This window comes from Barbatula barbatula (assembly GCF_947034865.1).
Source record: "Barbatula barbatula genome assembly, chromosome: 1".
Taxonomy (NCBI): domain Eukaryota; kingdom Metazoa; phylum Chordata; class Actinopteri; order Cypriniformes; family Nemacheilidae; genus Barbatula; species Barbatula barbatula.
The window spans coordinates 5,738,165-5,758,512 of NC_136766.1; the positions used below are offsets into that span (position 1 = coordinate 5,738,165).

Genomic DNA, 20,348 nt, shown 5'->3' on the forward strand with positions numbered 1-20,348 from the left:
AACGAAGAGTTTAACGTAAGAGATAATAAATACTGACACAGATAGTTTTGCTAATGTGTGTGTTTGTTTTACTTCTGTACTTTCGTATGTCTTAACTGTTGTTCTGCAGATCGTTTTCTGTAATACTGCTTTGCAACAATGCAAAATTGTGAAAAGTGCTCTAGAAAGACATTTCGAGGTCAATGGAGATTAAAAAAAAATGTGTGTTTAATATATGTGCCACGTTTCCTTAAACTGAATTTGTGTTGTTTAGCTTTATTAATGTCGGTGAAGCACGTACAGTATATGTTCAGTATGCCATGTTCAGCAAATGTGAAGATTTAGGATTTAATAAAGTTTCACAATTGAAAACATTCCTTAAAATCACTGAAATGCACAGCGTCCAGTGGTTCGTTCCTTGTTTTTTTATAGATATGTTCCATGTGCATTATCCTTTACGTAAAGATGCTATTGAGGTTTATGTTTGCATTGTGTGCAGGTGGTGTCTCAGACGATAAGCCTTGTAGATTTATCCTGCTATAGTCTGGAGGAAGTGCCCGAGTATCTTTTCTACTGCCAGGACGTCACGCATCTCAACCTACGGCACAACTTCATGAGACTGGATGGCCCTGGAGGACTGGTCAACTTCAACAGGTGAATATCACAGACACGATTTCACTTCTTAGAGACACATCTATCCCCACAAACTTTGCAGCTCTTTGTTTCATAATACAGAGAAGAAAAGACAAAACCTAGTGAGCTACGCATCTAGGCGTTTTTTGTTTTTTAGTGTAAAAACGATGTACCTTAAAGGAGCAATGTGGAGGTTTTGTGGTCAAATTTTAGGCTGAGGTAAACTAAACACATTATTTAAAAAGGGGGAGGGGCCACTTAACATGTCACATCCTAACACTTCCTCATTTTAGATCACGTCCATACAACAAACAAAGCTGCACATTTTAAGACACTTTCGAGACATTATGCCCCGGTTTCACAGACTTAAGGCTTAAGACTAAAATTTTGAGCAGTCTTAACTGAAAATAACTTGTCTCGTCACAGTACATCAATATAACGCAAACACTTCATGCAGATAAAATTTGTTTTTTCTATTTGTTTGGGGGCTAACACATCACACATCCTTTTCTGACACATATCTAGATGGTCTTTAGTTCTGCCAAGGCATGTCGCTGTCCTTTTCTACTTGTCTTTTCTCATTCTGCCCTTCCCTTATGTCCCCATGTGTGATGTATATTTACTAACTGTGGGTGCTGCAGGATGTGCGGGGTGATTGTGGCGTGTGATGTATGCACAAGCGTGTGCATATGTGCACGAGATGAGCTGGCATCACCCAGATCTCAGCACATGTTCTGAGTCAGTTAGCCTCCTCTGTGAGTCTGTCATTACTTTATCTCCCCTCGACATCCTTCAGTGGCAAAAGCATTGTGCTTTGCAGACGGGTTTGTGTGTTGCTCTGGTGTCAGGCTGTTGCTCTGGGGTGGATGCGAGGTCTGACAGCATCATATACCCGTGGTAACCAGAATACACAAGCCATTGTGGCAGTTACCGGAAACAGGAGTGTGGCAAATTAGGCCGCAGAGATCAGCACAGTCATCCGGTGTGACTCGTCTGACTCAAGTTTATTAAAGAAACGGCATCGGACACTTTCAATCATTGCTTCCATTTTACACTCGTTATGTATAAAGTTCTTTAATTTAAGTGACTATAACATGAATGTGTGAATTTGCTATTAATTTATAGAAATTCATTTCATTCTTTTGTCATTTTCAGTCTATGATTATATAGAATTAGCAAGTTTATTTATTTCATTCTTCCTTCTGTCCTTTCTTCTTTCTACTTTCTTTCTTTCATTCTTCCTTCCGTCCTTTCTTCTTTCTACTTTCTTTCTTTCATTCTTCCTTCCGTCCTTTCTTCCTTTCTTTCTTTCTTTCTTTCTTCCTTTCAATTTTTCCTTCCTTCCTTCTTTTTTTCTTTGTATTTTTGTATTCATTCTTCCTTCTGTCCTTTCTTCCTTCTTTCTTTCTTTCTTTCTTTCTTTCTTTCTTTCTTTCTTTCTTTCTTTCTTTTTTCTTCCTGTCTTTGCTTTATTTCTTTCTTCCTTTCTATTTTTCCTTCCTTCCTTCTTTTTTTCATTCCTTCCTTTCTCTTCCTTCATTCCTTTCTTTCTTTCTTTCTTTCTTTCTTTATTCCTTTCTTTCTTTCTTTATATGTTTTCTTCCTTTCTTTCTTTATATGTTTTCTTTCTTTGTATTTTTCTGTCTTTCTTTCTTTAATTCTTTTTTCTTCATCCTTTCCATTCTTTCTTTCTTTCTTCCTTCCTTCTTTTCTTTCTTTCTTTCTTCTTTCTTTATGCTTTATCTGTCTTTATTTCTTTCCCCTCTCTAAACATTTGCTTATTCTCTCAGTGCATCTGTTAGACTCCATTATGTATAAGTGTTTCTAATGTCTCAAAATGGAATCATATCTTTAGGAATTAACTTCTTGTCCATTAAGAGTGCTGATATTTCCGCAGATTTGCACAGTTGAGGAGCTTAAATCTTTCTCACAACGGGTTGGGCACATTCCCAGAGTCGGTGTGCGAGATCCAGACCCTAACTGAACTCTATCTGTCCTGCAACGGCATCAGTTGTCTACCAGACCGCATCGGCAACCTCCAGAGGTCAGGGCACATTACACTATTGTCACAAAACATACAAACACTTCTTTAGCTGATGTTTTGAAAAGACCTTAATACATAAGCGTACAGCAACGAACAAACAATAGCCTATCTATATTCCTGAACATACTTTTGTTCATTTATCTCATATCTGCATTTATTTTCTTGATGGATCATCGCTGACAACTTTTTTTGATGAGCTTATCAAGCAGATACTTGCCTCGAAGGTCATTTGGGGAAAAGTGCATCGTAATGAATGTGATCACGAGAGATAATAGCAATAATTCTCAGATTTGCATGATGGTTATATTTTCACTGGCTTGTAGTGCTTAGTGCTTAGGCGATTACAGTCAGCTACTTTCAAGTGCGACACCAAATAGCCTGTCAAGCGGAGGACAATGAAGCCAGAAAGATGTATGAGGTTCAGCCATGCATATTATGCCACTAGATTGAATCAAGCATAGAAATCAGCCTTGTTTTACTGTTCTCAACCCAGTTTATATGCGGTGAGGTCTGAGCACACAGGGAACACCTGCAGTGGGATGAACAGGGTATATTGGGGATTATACAGCTAATTGATTATACATAAATTAAGAAACCATTTAAATTATCATTTTCCGATTATCTGAACTAACTATTTATAGGTATTGTTTAGGTAAAATTAAAAAAATTAATTCTGTGAACTACTAACAACATTTCTCCTAAATAAATAAAAATATTGTTTATATTTGCATTTAATTGCAAAAAATGAAAAATGGAGAAACACATTAAAATAACATATTAAGAAGCAAAAAAGACCTGAATTGAAACACCAGATTGATCTCAAGATATCAGATTATAAATGTAGCAACCCTGCCGATAAAAACGAAAGAAAAGCTTTCTGCATTAATAACGGTCAACAGCTTTAAACAGCCATCCAAGTTCAGAAATAAATGAAAAGGCACTTTATTTACACGAACCTCCCTTCACGTGCATTCTGAACTCATCGGAAGAGAGAGAGACTTGCGCTTAATAATTAATAAGACAAACATAATTATATGATCTACCTGTTTCTTTACATGATGTAGAGGTAATGCTGCTGCTTCCTGAGTGGACGTTTGCCTACTTTGTAGATTTTAAGCTTTGGTGCTCAGCCTAAAATTACACTGCAAAGGAACTACAATGAGTCTGCTCGGCCACTAACGCACGGAACATAGCCCTCCGTCAATTTGCAATCGAGTTACAAAGGTTAGGGTTCGGGGAACCATCGCACCCCACCTGCGGCACCTCTGGGCCCCCCTGGTTGAGCACCACTGTATTAAAGCAATGGCAAAGCCACGAGAGGCCACACAACACACTTATTATATAAAATCTGATTCATTAATTCAATGTTTATGTTTTTATGCATTTATAAATGAGTTTATAAGTGTTTAATTTGGTTCTGTGAGATCGGTAACAAACTGATCAGACTTATACAGGGGTAACGTTATTATAAATAAACGTTATTTGGCCAAAACTTAACTTCCGGTAGACCTCCGCCAAATAATCAAGTTGAGTAGTTTTAATTCAGTTGATATCCAATTAAATTTGGGACCAGATGTGTGCGTCTCATGAAATCGCCTAGAGTCGATTGGAAGTAACAGTCCCTCTCTTTTTCTAGTCTTGAAGGGAAGGCCCATTTATCAGTACATGATGGATCATCATATATAAATGGACGCAGACGGGATAAAGTCGTTTGTATGGTGATATTGAATTCTCACCGGAGCTTATCGAATGAAATATCACCAACAAGCAAACTCATGCCAACAAAATCAGATTACAGACATTAAAACAAATGTGCAATATGACAATAACAAAACTTCCCCCAAAGTTTATCGCATTTGTGTTTACACAGTTAAAGAGACTATAAAACAGAATTTGTTTTGTAAAAGCGGCCGAGAACTGGACTTGGAATGTGTTAAAGCGTTTACTACGAAGTCATTATTATTATGTTGATGACAAACCTGCACACATTTATGTCGGTGAATGAAGGACTGTTATCTGTTCAGCCTACAGACTCTGTCACTGGATGGAAATCGCTTGGATTCTCTACCAGAGGAGTTGGGCAGTCTCGCGCAGCTCAGCAGCTTGGGACTTTCCTTTAATGATTTCCCTCAAATACCCGGCGTGCTGGAGCGGCTCTGTGCGCTGGACAAGCTATCCATGGCCGGGAACCGGGTGGAGATTCTGGACCTGTCCGACCTGCTACGAATGACTCACATTAAGAGTATTGATTTGCGGTGAGCCGGTAGAAACATCCACCTCATTCTGTCCTCATTCTCTCTTTCTATCTGTCACCTGTCTGTACGTTATTACTGCTCAGACTTGATGCATAATGCAAGATCAGTATTCAATGGTAATGTAATAAGATCACCTATCAGCCAATCACATCATTGACTACAGCACTGGATGGCCAAAATGAAAATTCTTTCATCATGAACTCATCCTCATGTCATTCCAAACCTGTATGACTTTCTTGTGCACAACACAAATATATTTGTAGTAATATATATATAATAGATATTTATAATAATAATCAAACAACATTGGCCCCCACTGACTTCCATTGTATGGACACAAAACCACAGAGACATTTCTCATAATATCTTGTTTTGTGTTCCACAGTCTATAGATTTTGAACGACATTTTAAATATATTGTGTATAATTGTGTGGCGTACACAGCAAAGAAGGTTTTTACAACTGTTCACAGTCCGTGAATCGAAAGAGAATGACACAGAGGTTTTCAGATTTTCTGGTGACTGGCTGCACCTGCTGAGGATTAGAAATCCAGCCGGGCTCAAAACGCAGAGCTGAGCCGTCGTGGGAACTTACACGGGGTCTGAAATACTTCTTGGCAGTGGCGGCGGGGTGAAGGAGATACCGATGGAGGGGGTGGTCTGTCACCTCAGCATGCTTATAGTTTTTTGCTCGATAACTCCACTGCTCTTGACACACTATATTCCTCATATCCGCAGATGTCATCGGCACACCGAGTGCAAACAGCATATACAAGTTCACGGGAGGGCTTAGAGCAACAGAACCCTTTAATGTACTTGTCATTTGGCAGGGATGGTCATTAGCGAACTCTGTCATCTTTCGTAACAGGAAGCTGTTTGGTTAAGAGTCTTTCTTTGAACAGATGGAGATGTAGATGAACTCTTGTGAAGGTCACTGCTCTTTCACTCATACCTGACCTATAACCAATCTCTAACTCCTCTGAATGCAATACACGATACAGTACACAGACTGTTTTGAGATCTTGCTCCCAGTTGTCGTTGCCATTTTCAAAGGATAATGTAATTCCGAGATCTGAATCAATCAAACAAATTTGACGGATGTTGAAAATGATGTAAAGTCACATCAAGTCTGTCCTTCTGATCATGTTTATAAATACAAACTGCATGTATCCATATCAATAAGTGTCATTATAAAATCAGAGAGCACTTTTTCATTGGTTGTTTAGGACTAAGGATTAATCACAATTAATCGCATCCAGAATAAAAGTTTGTGTTTACATATTGACTGTGTACTTTGCATATACATTTTGTATTTATAAACACACACACACATATTTATAAACATGTGTGCACATTTAGGAAATATTTAAATGTATTTATTTATATTTACCAACAATGAACGTTTATATTTTTCCTAAATATATGAATGAATGTGAATGCGCTTATAAATACAAAATAAAATACGCACAGTACATATTATGTAAACACAAACTTTTATTCTGGAATGCGATTATTTATTGAAGCATGGCATCCTTTTAAAGGTAAATGAAAATCACAAAACAACCCTTTTTTTTAAATCAATGAAAACCAGGGCTTTCAACGACACGAGGACGACTAAATAAAGACAACATTCTTACAGATGTTCGTTAGTATTATTTATGGCTGACATGAAGCTTGTTTCGTCTTGTAGGTTAACTGGTCTCCGCTGTATTAAAAGCGAAACCCTGGAGCCTGTGAAACATCTCACCCAGTTAGACCTGAGAGATAACCAGCTGACCTCTTTAGACCTGAGCTCGACCTGTAGTCTGGAGACCCTGTACTGTCAGAGAAACCAGCTGGGATCCCTCACGCTAAGCGGCTTCACGCTCCGCACACTCCACGCCAGTAACAACCGTAAGTGAAAACACTGTCAACATGACACAATGAGTCAGTTGTGAATTGGAAAACATTCAGATTTTTAGAAGGCCCAAGCTAAATCCTTGCCAGCGGAAGCCGCTCGAGTGTTTATTAAATATTTAAGAAAATTGTATTAGTCTTTCCACTAGTAAGATGAGTGTGAAAAAAATATTTTCTCCGCAAATTAGTGAAGGGAATGTGAAACAAGATAATGAACCGGTCCTCATGAACAGCGGTCACATTGTTATCTTCCACAGGTCTGACCACAGTGAACATCTACCCTGTTCCCAACCAACTAACACACATGGACCTATCGAGGTAAGTCGAATATTAACGTGTTTACTCCCACTGTGCACAAAACTGTTTCATAACCATATTTCCAGTGACATTTTTGGGCAAAGCATCCGAATAATACCCAATCATAACATATTTAATGTGAACGCAATAGCAATGTTAAGATGGTAATGTTAATGGCATTGATAGTCCACTGTAACCAGTGTTGGGTTCAGTGGATTACTAAGTAACTTTAAAAATGTAATCGAATGTTGTTCCCCTGAGGAATAGTTCATAAGTCACTAGCCAGAGCGACCAACAAACACAGACCTTTGGGCCAGACGCGTGCGTCCGATCATACTGTCTATATATTATAAACATAGAAACACAGAATTGGTGAAAAACTGTTAAACGGTTTGACTCCACAATTCAGAACTATATACTTCTGAGTCTTTGTAACGTGTTTCAGCAATATATTTCTAACATTTATGATGTTTTTAGAGAAATTTCTCTTTAAACATTTTGTATGTTTTGCATATGAGAGAAGATCAGCAAAAATATGAACTGATATAACTGATAAGATTGTAGTCAGTCTGTGCTTTATTTCTATTATTTTAGTTTTTCCAAGCATTTTTGTATAGCCCATATTCCCTGATATGTTGTAGTTTGCCTTTTTGGCCCCAAATTTTTCTTAAATAAACATGCTACCCAGGTTTAGTGTTTTCTCCATTTTGTAGCATACACCTCCTATTTTCATGCTTTACTCGAACCTGTAATTTGTAATATTTTATTTATTTATTTTGTAATTGAATTAAATTGTACAACATTTTATTTTGTAATTTTTTTAATTACTTTTACATATTTTTTGAAGTAACTTGTCCAACACCGACCATAACGGAGTAATGTCACACATGTTCATGAGCTAATTTATACAATGAGAGGCTCAACATGTCCTGCACAGGCTCAATGTACAATGCTAATACTCTCATGTAAATGGCCTTGACTTAATTCTGACTTTTCCTGGATGATCCTACAGGAATGTCTTGGAATACCTGCCAGACTGGGTGTGTGACAGCAGGAAGATCGAGGTGTTGGATGTCTCCAATAATCTTCTGTCTGAGCTGCCAGCCAGGTGGGAGAGTCTGCGTGTGTGCGTCTGTGTCTGTAAACTGCACCTTCATCTCCCGCCCAGACTGAGAAAATATCGTGTCCTCCTGCTTCTTAATGTCAAAATCTTAACGTCAGCATTTTCTATGTATTTATTCAACAAATTGCCCGTTTGATATGAATGATGTCGGTTGAAGCGTCTGTCTGGTCGGCCGGCGCGGCGTGAATAGAGACGCAACAGCATTCATCAGCACAAGCTTGATGAGATGCTCTGTCATCTCAACGCAAAGTGATGAAAGCGGTGACATTTTCGGCTAATTCTCCATTAACATTCAGTCATTTGCATTTGAAAGAGCTAAAAGCCGTGCGCAAATGAGATAATGTGCGAAATGAAGTTTGTGCCCCGGTCGTAACTGCGAGTGTTGCACTCTTTGATGTGCATGAAAATGCTGCGTTGGTATTTTAAAGGAACGGTTTACTCGACTATAACAGTTCTGTTTTATGCTCTCAGCCTTATGTTGTTCCAAACCTGTATTCTGTTATTTTATCTGTGGATAACTTTCTTTCTTCTGCACAACACAAAAGAAAACCTTTTGAAGAATGTTGATAACCATACAACCCTATCCCCATTGACTTCCTTTATATGACCACAAAACCACAGAGAGATTCCTCAAAATTTCTTGTAAATGTGACTCTTGCTTCAGTGGAACACGTATTGAATGAAATGAGGGTGAAAAAATAATGATATTATTTCATTTTTAAGGGCGGCTGGGCATCGATGGTTTATTTACTGACGTGTTTTGCTCACTATGTGGACAGCAGCTCATTCTTTCACTTTCCCACCGTTCTCTCAGACTCCTGAGCAGCCTGAGTCTGCGTAAACTGCTGGCCGGCAACAATAGGTTGGAGAGATTGTCTGACCTGCTCGACCACATCCCGCTGGAAACACTCGACCTGCAACACAACAAGTTGAAAGAGCTGCCAGAGAGCTTCTTCTACAAGGCCTTAAAGTAGGTCACTGCCTCCTTCTGTCCTCTCTCCGCTCCTCTTACTCTCCGAGCTGTGTTGTGCTTTTTTCTCTCTCTCCCCCTTTCTCTGTTTTTTCTCTTGCACTTTCAGCATGTGACAGGTGCAGCTGCCTCTCTCTCTCTCTCTCTCTCTCTCTCTCTCTTTCTCTCTTTCTCTCCCTCTCTCTCTCTCTCTCTCTCTCTCTCTCTCTCTCTCCTCACTCCGTGGGCCTTTAGTCCTTGAGCAATCCATCACACCTTAATGACTTTTTACAAGAATTAAAGAACTCTTTAGTGACCATTAGTGCTGTGTGGGTGTTTTCTTAAACACTTTTAAAAAAAGACAACGTATTTGCCTACTAAAAATGCACAGCAGAAAGCATGGGCTTGTTGGTAGCTGATATGCTTTTACGTGGACTCTTCTGAATGCACTGTACATTGTAGGATGAGGACTCCGAGACGCTGAGATATGAGACGAAACATCCCGGAGCGCTTTCATTTCCTGTGGCTTCATTTACTCGTCAGCCATTAAGCATCTCTAATGCTCAACGATGCACAGCCGCTCTGAGACTTTGGTTTTTCAAAGATGTTATTCAAGACGTTTGTTCACAAAACAGATTTTTGGTTTTCTCATTGAAAATTAATAACCGTATTGAATGACTCGATTAAAGATCTGCTGTATTTATACAGGATTACGTTGCATATAAAGTTGCACTGACGTTAGGGTGTTTATATAAACTTTAGTATTGCTGTTGCCAATTCTGAGAGCAAATGCGTTTAGTATTGAACTTTGGAATGTAGTTTATCCTGCACCGGTTTTGCAACAGACATGAATGATACCTCGCATCATTCGGCTTGCTGGGTCGAGGTTGCTTTTACTGAGCAATTAGATTTACAATTTTACATGATTGAAATGGCTAAAAACTGTATAGACTTTAACTGCGGAAGGAAGGAAGCCTGAATCTTTTGACTTGGGGATGCAGCTGTCGAGGAAACCGGAGCATCCAAGTAGCAATGCACCAAAACGTGTTCAGAACACCTTAGCAACCACATAGCAATGCCCTGACAACCATCCGCAACATCCAACAACGAGTTTGTCTAGATTTTGAATTGATTGCCAATTATTAAATAAACTTCTCTTTATCTTTTCTTCTGTAATAGTTTAAAGTATCTGAATGTGTCTGCAAATGCACTGGAGACAATCCCACCAAGCAGCCAATCAGAGGAGAGCCTGAGCACCTTGCAGGAACTCTATCTCACAGGAAACAACCTGAATGAAAACTGTGGCGCTCTACTGGTGGGCCACCAGAACCTCCGGGTCCTGCATATGGCTTATAATCAGCTGTTGTCCTTCCCTGCCAGGTACCTACAGTGCCTTTGTAAAAAATGTGAACCAATAAAACACTTAGATTTGGGATTGGAAGTCGAAATGTTGTGCTTGTGAATGTTTGTAGTAAACTCAGTAAACTGGAGGTGCTGGAGGAATTGAATCTGAGTGGGAATAAGTTGAAAGCGATTCCCTCCACCGTGTCCAGCTGCAAGAGACTACACACCCTCATCGCCCACTCCAACAATATCGGTGTGTTCCCTGAGGTCCTTAACCTGCCTGAGATCAAGGTTAGTGTGTCACAGGATGACCACATGTGAGCATAAACATTGGAAGGTTCTTTAGGGTCAAGCACCCTAGTTTGAAAAGCTATAAAGATGCATGGGCATACTGTGGCTATAACCTCAACAAACTAAAACATATAAATACATTTTGTTTATACCGTATACGCCCCCAATCAAAAGTTTTCCCCTCTTTTTAGAAGAATACATTAGGACACTCATCACATGTATGCAGTTATGTTACTGTATTGTTTTATGGCATATGGAAAGTATAGATGAATTTGCAATGTAAATTAGTATTCATGGTTTATGTGTGTCACTGGGTTTTGCGAATATTTAACCAACATAAAGTATTAAAAAGTGCTTGTCAACTTTGACAACACGGTATTTAGTCATTTACAAAACTAGTGTTTTTCCCCTTTTTTGGAAAAACTAATGTGCAGATCTTAAGTTTAGGAAGGACCGCAATGATACCCTTTTTATATTAAGAATATATAGCTACAAAATTTACTTATTTATAAATCACCAGAAATACGTAAATCCATGTGACATTGACGTGTTTCATCGTGTTCCCTGCAACGCACAAAGCTCATTCTTCCGTCTTGTATTCCTCGTGTGTTTTAGATAAAATTGTTATGCTATAATTTGTAATGAAGAAAACTGTGTTGCATTACAGAAATGCCACTAACAAGCATTTACATGATCTAAGGACTTATCCTTAGAGATCTTAGGGGTTTTTTAACTGTAAGTGTATCTTGTCATACAAAAACATCAAAACAATGTTGTTTTTTCTGTGTGTGTGTAGCTAGTAGACGTGAGCTGTAATGAGCAGACGGAAATCCTGTTGCCGGACTCTCTGCCTTCCACACTACAGGAGCTGGACCTCACGGGCAACAGCAGTCTAATACTTGAGCACAGAACACTTAACCTCTTCAGGTGAGAGACGACGAACAGCCTGTCTCCTCTCATCATCCAATTGATAGATATCAATAAGCTATTTGTGATCAGACAGACCCAGGTGGTTAACTGCTTTTTGTGTCTGTTTTCTCTCTCTGTCCATCTGTCTGTCTTCTCTATTCCAGTCACATAAGTACTTTGAAGCTGGACCAAAAACCAGCTGTGACCGCAGGAGATGCGCAGGGGACGTCCACCCTGTGGAATCATGGCTACGCTGAGATGTGCGGTCAAAGGAACAAGTGAGTAATGTCTGCAGACTTGACTGTGACGGATTCAGAGTGTGTTTGTAAACGTGGTTAGTATGCTTAAAGAGATAGTAATTCATTAGAGATTAGTCCTGTCATTCAAAAGCTGTATATGACTCTTTCTTCTGTGAAACACTAAAGAAGATATTTTAAGAAATGTCTCAGTGGTTTTGTGTCCACCCAGCGGAAGTCAATGGGGGCAGTGTTGCTTGGTTAGCATCGTTCTTCAACATATCTTCTCTTGTGTTGTGAAGAAGACAGAAAGTCATACAGGTTTGAAATGGCAATTTTCATATAGATGCTGCTGTTAGCTAGAGGTAAGAATCAACAACGATCTTGTTTTTAAATGCCGAATGCTTCCCATAGGCTTAAACTTCCCGTTTCTACATGTTTAATGTGACCTTCGTGTGCCCGGCACCCCCTGTGAAGGGCATTACCTCCACGGTTTCAAAGCAGCTGGGTTCAAATGTCCCATCCTTTCTTATTACTCTTCCTTCGCCGCGGGGGTCACTTTTGTGTGTTTGTGCCTATATTGGCGTATCCATTACCATTTAAATGTGCTTGTAATGTGATCTAGAAAACAAAGTTTGACTGGAAATCATCTATTGTGATGGTGTATTTGATTTTTATGTGCTTTTTAGGTTATGTGTGTCGGTGCTGGCCGTGGATCGCTTTGGGGATAGTACAGAGGCAGCTTATGGGATTTTCGATGGTGACCGTAATGAGGAAGTTTCCAGGCTACTGCAGTGCACCATGGGAGATGTGTTAGCAGAAGAGATACAGCACTCCAGTGTGGACAGTGTGTACATGTGCAACACTTTTCGTACGTCTCACAGGTGTGTTTTTATCAAAACCAGACTGTTTATTTATGGAAAAAAAAACTAAAACACAATATGCTTTAAAGGTGCTGTGTGTTATATTTAGGAGGATTTATTGACATAAATGCAATTTAATATACATTACTACTTTGTCTTCAGAGGTGTATAAAGACCTAACATAACGACGCATCAAAAACAAAAAATTACAGATTCAAGTGTTGCAAAATAATCTATATGCAAAATTATTTACAATAACTGTAGTGTTATGAACAACTAATTCCACATGTCCCCGGATAGCTACACGGGTAAAAATAATATTATTTTTTTCTGCAGAAAACTTGGCATGGCAGGTCAAAAACTAGGTGCCTCTGCTTTGCTCTGCTATATCCATCATGAGTCATCTGAACCTGGGAGCTACTTCAGCCTCACCGTGGCCAACGTGGGCACATGCCAGGCTGTGCTGTGTCGAGATGGGCAACCTCTCGCCCTCTCCAAGGTTTTCAGCCTAGAACAGTGTTCTGAGGAGATGGAACGTGTCAAACTGGCTAAAGCTATCATTACCGAGGTATCGATTATGTTGAATGTCTGATGCTTTGTCTGATTTCTGGTTTTACTGGAAAACCCACCTTAAGCTGGTTAGCTGTGCTCATTAGCTTTATGTTTTCATCTCTAGGACAACAAGGTGAGCGGCGTGACGTGCTGCTCACGATTACTTGGCTGTTCCTACCTGTTTCCTTGGGTGCTTCCCAAACCCTGGGTGCACACGGAGCCTCTGTGTTCCAAAGACGAGTTCCTCATCCTAGGAAACAAAGCTCTCTTCCAGAAGGTTTCCTACCAGGAGGCGGTAAGCACCGTGTTGGCGGTCAGAGACCCACACGCCGCTGCCAAAAAGCTCTGCACCCTGGCACAGAGCTACGGGTGCCGAGACAATGTCGGAGCCGTGGTGGTGGCATTGCACATCGGGGAAGACAGCTGTACGTGCGAGCCTCCCCTCTTGACAGCGGAAGCGCGAGGACCACCTGCTCCTACGCCTTTACCAATCACAGTATCCCCCGGAGACCCTGCCACCCCGTCATCTAGCAGCGGCATTGCGTCTGAGTTCAACAGTGAGATGTCCGCCTCGGAAGTTGGAAGCGAGGCTGGGTCCACGGCATCCGATGAGCACCCGTCTTCAGGTCCGACTACTCGGCCAGAACGTCGCTGCAGTTTGCACCCCACCTCTACGTTGTGTAACGCAGTTCCGGTGACGAGCTTAGGGCATGGGGGTCATCCAGCTCTCTTTCAGCGCCAACCATCCAGCGCCACATTCTCCAGCAATCACTCTGACAATGGACTCGACAGCGACGACGAAGCTCCCTTGGAGGGTGTTATCTCAAACGGGAGCAAGCTAGAAGTCGAGGTTGACATTCACTGCTGTGCTTTTCAGCTGCGCTCCGGACCGCCGGAAAGACCCAAGGAACTTGATGGCCGCCATGACTTGCGGGGCTCTGACTTTCCCAAAAGCAAAGTGCGCCGCCAAAACAGCGTGGTGGTTTCCGCCACCAACGGGTGCCTGCTGGCTGTGTGCGGGAGAGAGATTACAGACCTGAAGAAGTCTCCCTCCACCTCCAGCCTTTTTGGAAAGAAGCTATCCAATGGCTCAGTAGTGGCTCTGGAGGACAGCCACAACATCATTGAAGTAGCACTCGAGGCTCCCAAAAAGAAATCAGGGTATTTTGCCGCACCAGCTCAACAAGACCCAGAAGATCAGTTGATCATACCACCCAGTCTGGAACAAGATGTACGAGAACAGCTGAGAGGTCTGAGTCCGGTAGTTCCTGGGCCACCTCCTCCTTCGACACCGCCGTTGGCAAGAGACCCCAACTGGGATCACCCCATCACCGTCCTGCAGCAGGATGTCTATGACACAGCTCTGTAGCGGGACGGCATCTCTGCGTCATAGTGCCACATCAAAAAGGCAAGCTCTTGCTATTCCTGCCAAGGAGATATTCTAGTTCTTATTTAGCGCCGTCATCGCGTGTTGTTCCCTGCATGAGCGTTCTTGGGCGGATCCGTGGTGTCGCAAGCCATGTTCGGGTCATAGAAAGCAAGTAAGGGCACACGTTTCAAGACTGATGAATTCGTGAAAATTGAAGTCTTGAAATACATGGGCTGTTCCTGACCAAAGTCCTTAGCACGGAGCTAGAGGACCTCATACATCACCATGCGTGAGCTCATTTACACATTTGCCCTTTATAGCGACGGTCACAGGCTTAGGTCGGTTTCAGTCATCACATTTGCCTTCTGACGGTTAGATGCTATCAGCTAAACTGAGACCAAAAGATGAGAAAAGTGCCTCTTGAAGATTAAAAGATGGGTTTAAGAGACAGTGCAGTGTTCCCCGTAGGTCAAACAGATCACTGTTATGCAGGAATGCTTTTGTTGTTGAAGAAGTCTAGAGCTTTCTCTCCTGATCTTCTGCCGACTGAATGACTCGAACAAAGCCATGGGGACGTGTGACAACAGGAACCCAACGTTTAAGCACTGCGAGAGACATGATGGAGGTCAGAGAGAGAAAGTCATAGTGAGAAGACCAGAAAGACCTCTCAAAACATGAACTTGTCTCGGGTTGTTTAGAGTACTTGAAATTTTGAGTGTGCCATGAATATGACAGAACTCCATTGCATTATGGCGTGAACATGTCATTGGGTCTCAATTTCAATTTTGCTGTAGGTGATTGAGGATGGGATTATTTTCATCTCATGGAAAAAAATTGTATGAAGATGTATATGGTGTTGTGCGTGTGTGTGGAAGGGTGTGCTTTATTTTGCCATGCAAGTGGTACGTTTAAGTAAAGAGTCTTGTTAAAGTTTTTTATTTTAATCAGAGGATCTAAAGAATGGAAGGTAAAGAAGTATTGGCTCTTATAACATGGGTTAGCCATGGCCACAATCAAATCACAAGGGAATTGTGTGCAGGAAAGCACTGTGCTCATGAGGGGACACCTAGTGGTGGTTATTGGAAAGAGCAGTCAGGCGTTTTTTTGTGTATAAAGCAGTCTAGCAGATTGTGAATAATGATGTTTCAGTACTTTATTTTACCTTTTTCATTTGAAACTATGGAATATAAACAGGACGACTTCTTTTTGTTAGATTTAAAATGCTGCCACACGAAGTCCACTTTTGCATTTGCAAATGTATGACGTTCAGGCCGTCAGTACATATTTCATCATAATTTCACATCATAATTAATTGCATACACTTATTATGTCATGCATACAGAGGCGATTCCACTGGACGTTGATGTATTGTACACAAAACAAACAATAAATTACCATTGGCATTAATAATGTTTTTAACACTTACATTTCTAAATTCTTATCAGATCAACTTATAAATTATAGGTAAAGATTTATTTTTGCATTCATCTGTTTTCTTCAACGTCATGTGCATGCTATTTGTGCCAAACGTGCAAACAGATTAGTGTTTGTGTAGGAGAAAAGTAGCACCATGATAAAAAATTAAAAGGCCTGCATTTACAGTAATATCTTAATCTTGGAAGACTCTTGAATTAATAGTTTACCGATATCACGTCTTGTGCATTTTAAAATCTTCGAAAAGACACGTTTGTCTGTTATATAACAATTAGCTGGTGACCAGAAGCTGTTGTGTTTGTGCCAAAATACATGTAATAGTGGCATTTCAAAGGAGGTACATTTTATTTTCTGTTCGATGAAGCACAGTTATATGTACACACTGTCATTAGATGTTATTTTTGATGGAATATTTCATTATTTATTATATTAAAGAGCATATATGGGTGAGGTCTGAAATTGTTAGATGGAGAAGTGGTTGCCCAACACTATAGAGAATCGGTTTAGGAGGTTTTATTTATCCTTTAAAATGACCCTGCTCGGAAAGTTAATTCAATATATAACCCTACATATTTTCAGTGTTGTTAGTTAATGGTGTTATGTGTCGTTTTATTTCAGTTTTTTATATGTTATTAAAAACATTGCTGTGTTTGAGCTTAATAGCAACGTTGTCTCAACCTGTGAGTTTGGGAAACTACACACTTCACTTTTGATTTTCAAACCTTCTGAAGTTTCCAACCACTGTTTGTCTCACAGTATATACAATGTAACCAGAAATGTGTCAATCTTGATTTTTTTACTGTATGTGACACCGAAAGCATTTACCTAAAAGTCTGAAAATGCGTGCAGTGCGTGAGAGAATGGTTGGTGGTGCATGAAGTGTGTGTTGTAGGGATAATATTAGCTAGAATGCAGAAACACTTTGTTTTTTCTGGTGTATTAATAGACATTTGCACATAATCAGTTTATTTTGAAAAGACATGGATTCAGATGATGTTCCTGTTGTTTGACATGTGACCAAAGCTTGATCTTGTCATTATTTGTCTTTTTTTCAAGAGATGCTTTAATATGTCCTCTCGATGCCAAGAAGCTGAGGTTTATTTTTGTACTTCATTGTTTGCAAATTTATAGGTCCTCTAGGATTAAAGGTTCTATAGTAAACTGTCACCCATCTAAGTACTGTCTTTAAAGATATGTATTTAATGTGAGAAGCATGCCCTCTATAAATGACTATATATACATATAAATACATATAATATATAATGTGATTATTTGTACAAAATGTACATTTTTGTTTATATGAAATTGTTTTAATATCTGAAGCATACTGTATATTATATTTTTAAGTTTCTATTTTAGCATGCAGTAAACTGCTGTTTATTTTCATCACGGTAAATTATTTAATTGTAGAAGATGGTTTGAATTGTTTCACTGATTTAGTTCAAGACTACATGCGAGCACTTTTGCTGTTTGCCAGCTAGGACTGTAATTATTTGGATTTCTAGAGTGGGTGATAAATCATTCTTTCATTTGAGATACTGCTACAGTATGCTTAGTTTTGAGCAGAAAGCTGTATTTTTAATTAACTTTTCAGCCAAGTAGCAATAAATTTTTTTACTGTGATATGCGTCTAAGATTTTTGTCCATTTTCAAGAGGCTTGTCCACCCTTAGTTTTTCAATGTCAAGATACTGTATAATAAAGGATATACAAACAATAATTGATCCACATAAGAAAACAAATAACTTGCATAAAATCTTAAAAATATAATAATGGTATTTAATACAATTGCGTATTTTTATTTATTGATAAATGTCTGTGAAGATTACATAAAGAAATAATTAATAGTACTGCATACTGGATGTGAGACATTTGTAAAAAAAAGAAGTATTAAAAACATGTGCAGACCATTATGATAAAATGAGTGCCTACTTACAGTCATTGTTTACAAAATATACATCAGAAAATCGAATCTATTTCTGACATTGTAACACCAGTAACGGTTTATAAAATCTGTCATGTCAACATTTGAACACGTCTCAGAGGTTTCCGTCTTCTGTCGGTGTCTGCTTCATCTTCCACACTCTTCTGAACGCTCTGATGGCCAGCACTGCGCTTAAGGGATAAATAATAATTCCCAGCACACCGAACAAGCCCCCTGCTATGTCTGCCCCATGCAGATTGCACTCGAATCCCCTGTGACCTTTGCTGTTGTACAGCTCTTCCCTTTCTTTACAGATGGGGTTGCTGTAGATCTCCTGCAGCTTTATGAAGTAGAAAGCCACGGCGGGAATAAAACCAATACCTATGAGTGCATCAACCAGTGCTTCGCCAAGCAACAGAGGAGGGAAACGGTACGGCATGCGGAACACTCCCAGAGCCAGCATGGCACAGGCGTAAACCATTAATGCCCCGCCGCATGCCATGCTGTTGACGTAAGGCGGCAGCTTGAGCTGGTAAAAGAGTTTATCGAGCTCCTGTACCCTCTTTGCGTCGGCTCCAGTGAACGCATTGGCTCCTCCGTAGTAGTACTGGTACAAACCGCCTAAGCTGGCGATGTCTTTATATTGACCCGAATTGCTGTAAGAAACTCCAGAGCAGATGACGATCAACAAGTCTAGGAAGAATTCCATCACCTGACAAATGCCTGCAGAAAATGAACGTAGAGAGTATCAAATATAACGTCGATGACAAAGGTTTGGTTCGTTGAAACCTTAACTAGATTTACCTCTGCTTGTGGTGATGTATCTAAGGTTGTAAAGTGCCTCTCCATGTTGTGGTTCACTGTCATCGTCATAGTATGATGTTGTTGTACTCGGCCTATAAAATATTTCAACACAGCAGGATATCAAAGAATGTCTTATAATTCGCTGTGTATTTTTGAAGGTGTCATAACTTACGCTGCCTGATTGTAATGTCTGTTGTCTTTGTATACACGGTGGTCCCCGTGTGTGTAAGCATCTCCATGGTTGTTTCTGTAGCTCTGTGATTTACCCTCCCTATCATGTGGTGTTCTTTCCTCTTTGTGTCTTGCATCCGGTCTGTGGTCCCGTCCCCTCTCTCCAGCTCTCCGTTCTGGACTCAAGCGGTCCCTGTTCCTTTCGTTATAATGCTGGTTTGACCCCGGCATTGCCTAAGAGACTTAAAGTGAGACAGTCACCTTTAGATCGCAGACCTTGGTGTATCTAAAGGTGTGCTTCTTAAACTGGGGACTAGATGGTGCCAGAAGGGGGACAGTTTATATCACTATATTAAATATAGATTGTATGATAATAAGGTTAACAGAACTGTCCTAACTGCATGTACACATTTAGAAAACGACGACTGATTTAAAGAGACCGTTCACAGGTCGTTACAGTTACAACCAAACTGATGTGATTGAGCTTTGACAAGTTAAAAACTGCGTCTGCGTGTTTGATAACTGAGATGCAGTTAAGGTCAAATCCATATTATGTGAATTTTTTCAGGCGCTTTCTCTTCTTATTTCCTGAATCTCATCAACGTAAAAAAGAAACAATACAAAGGCATGTAAATCCGAAATGCAACTCACTAATAAAGCAATTCATAAGCCCATAGTTTACCTTTGACTCGGAATGAACGAAATCAGCCTCTGTGTTGGTGATTTGTAAGAGTTTCGGTCAGTTGTTGTTAAAGGAGTTGCACACCTGTAAAATCTTTCTGAGTCTGACTCCGCCCTACAAAAGCGTCATAAGAGGCGCGTTCGATGTCAAGCAGCGCTGCGCAGACTGGTCGGTTAATGACGTCAGTACCGCGGTACTTTGATGTCATGTTTCGGTCAGTCTGCGCAGCGTCGTATAAAGGCGAACACGCTTAAACATTCCCATAAAAACGCAAGTTAAAAGCATTCTATGGTTTAAAGGTCTGAGAATAGGAGCCATCTCCAATTGTATTCACCCTTTAGTTCACCCTAAAATGAAAATTCGGTCATGCATTACTCAACAACCAAGTTGTCCAAAACTGTATGGATTTCTTTGTTCTGTTAAACACAGAGAAAGATTTTTAGAAAATAAATGAGATTTCTGGGGCACCGTTGACTACCATAGAAGAAAAAAATAAAATGCTAGGGCCCTAGAACTGTTTGTTTTTTGTGTCCCAGAAATCTCAGCTGCTAACATTCACAACGAGTGGAGAAATGACCAACAACCACATCGGATTA

General features: G+C 40.1%; 2 protein-coding genes across 3 annotated transcripts in view; one reads left to right on the forward strand and one right to left on the reverse strand.

Moving 5' to 3' along the window:
* Nucleotides 1-17,808, forward strand: part of phlpp2 (PH domain and leucine rich repeat protein phosphatase 2) — a 38,029-nt gene extending 20,221 nt beyond the window's left edge. Inside the window, exons 6-19 of the mRNA XM_079460165.1 lie at nt 479-633; nt 2,510-2,656; nt 4,681-4,911; nt 6,600-6,802; nt 7,063-7,123; nt 8,115-8,210; nt 9,040-9,195; nt 10,354-10,554; nt 10,647-10,809; nt 11,606-11,736; nt 11,883-11,996; nt 12,644-12,838; nt 13,154-13,385; nt 13,494-17,808. Of these exons, the coding sequence (XP_079316291.1) occupies nt 479-633; nt 2,510-2,656; nt 4,681-4,911; nt 6,600-6,802; nt 7,063-7,123; nt 8,115-8,210; nt 9,040-9,195; nt 10,354-10,554; nt 10,647-10,809; nt 11,606-11,736; nt 11,883-11,996; nt 12,644-12,838; nt 13,154-13,385; nt 13,494-14,738 (3,330 nt within the window). The 3' untranslated portion in view covers nt 14,739-17,808. The remainder of the gene's footprint in view (nt 1-478; nt 634-2,509; nt 2,657-4,680; nt 4,912-6,599; nt 6,803-7,062; nt 7,124-8,114; nt 8,211-9,039; nt 9,196-10,353; nt 10,555-10,646; nt 10,810-11,605; nt 11,737-11,882; nt 11,997-12,643; nt 12,839-13,153; nt 13,386-13,493) is intronic.
* marveld3 (MARVEL domain containing 3) lies at nt 17,575-19,873 on the reverse strand. Of its 2 annotated transcripts, none has more exons than XM_079460171.1 (4): nt 19,753-19,873; nt 19,072-19,312; nt 18,900-18,991; nt 17,575-18,818 (listed from the first exon to the last, which is right to left on the reverse strand). In XM_079460171.1, exons 2-4 carry the CDS (start codon nt 19,299-19,301, stop codon nt 18,211-18,213), a joined length of 930 nt encoding a protein of 309 aa, XP_079316297.1. In that variant the 5' UTR covers nt 19,302-19,312; nt 19,753-19,873; the 3' UTR covers nt 17,575-18,210. The 2 variants fall into 2 exon arrangements, with proteins under 2 accessions (XP_079316297.1, XP_079316298.1); XM_079460172.1 differs by having other exon boundaries at nt 17,789-18,818; nt 19,072-19,304; nt 19,753-19,857.
* Nucleotides 19,874-20,348: the final 475 nt, after the last annotated feature.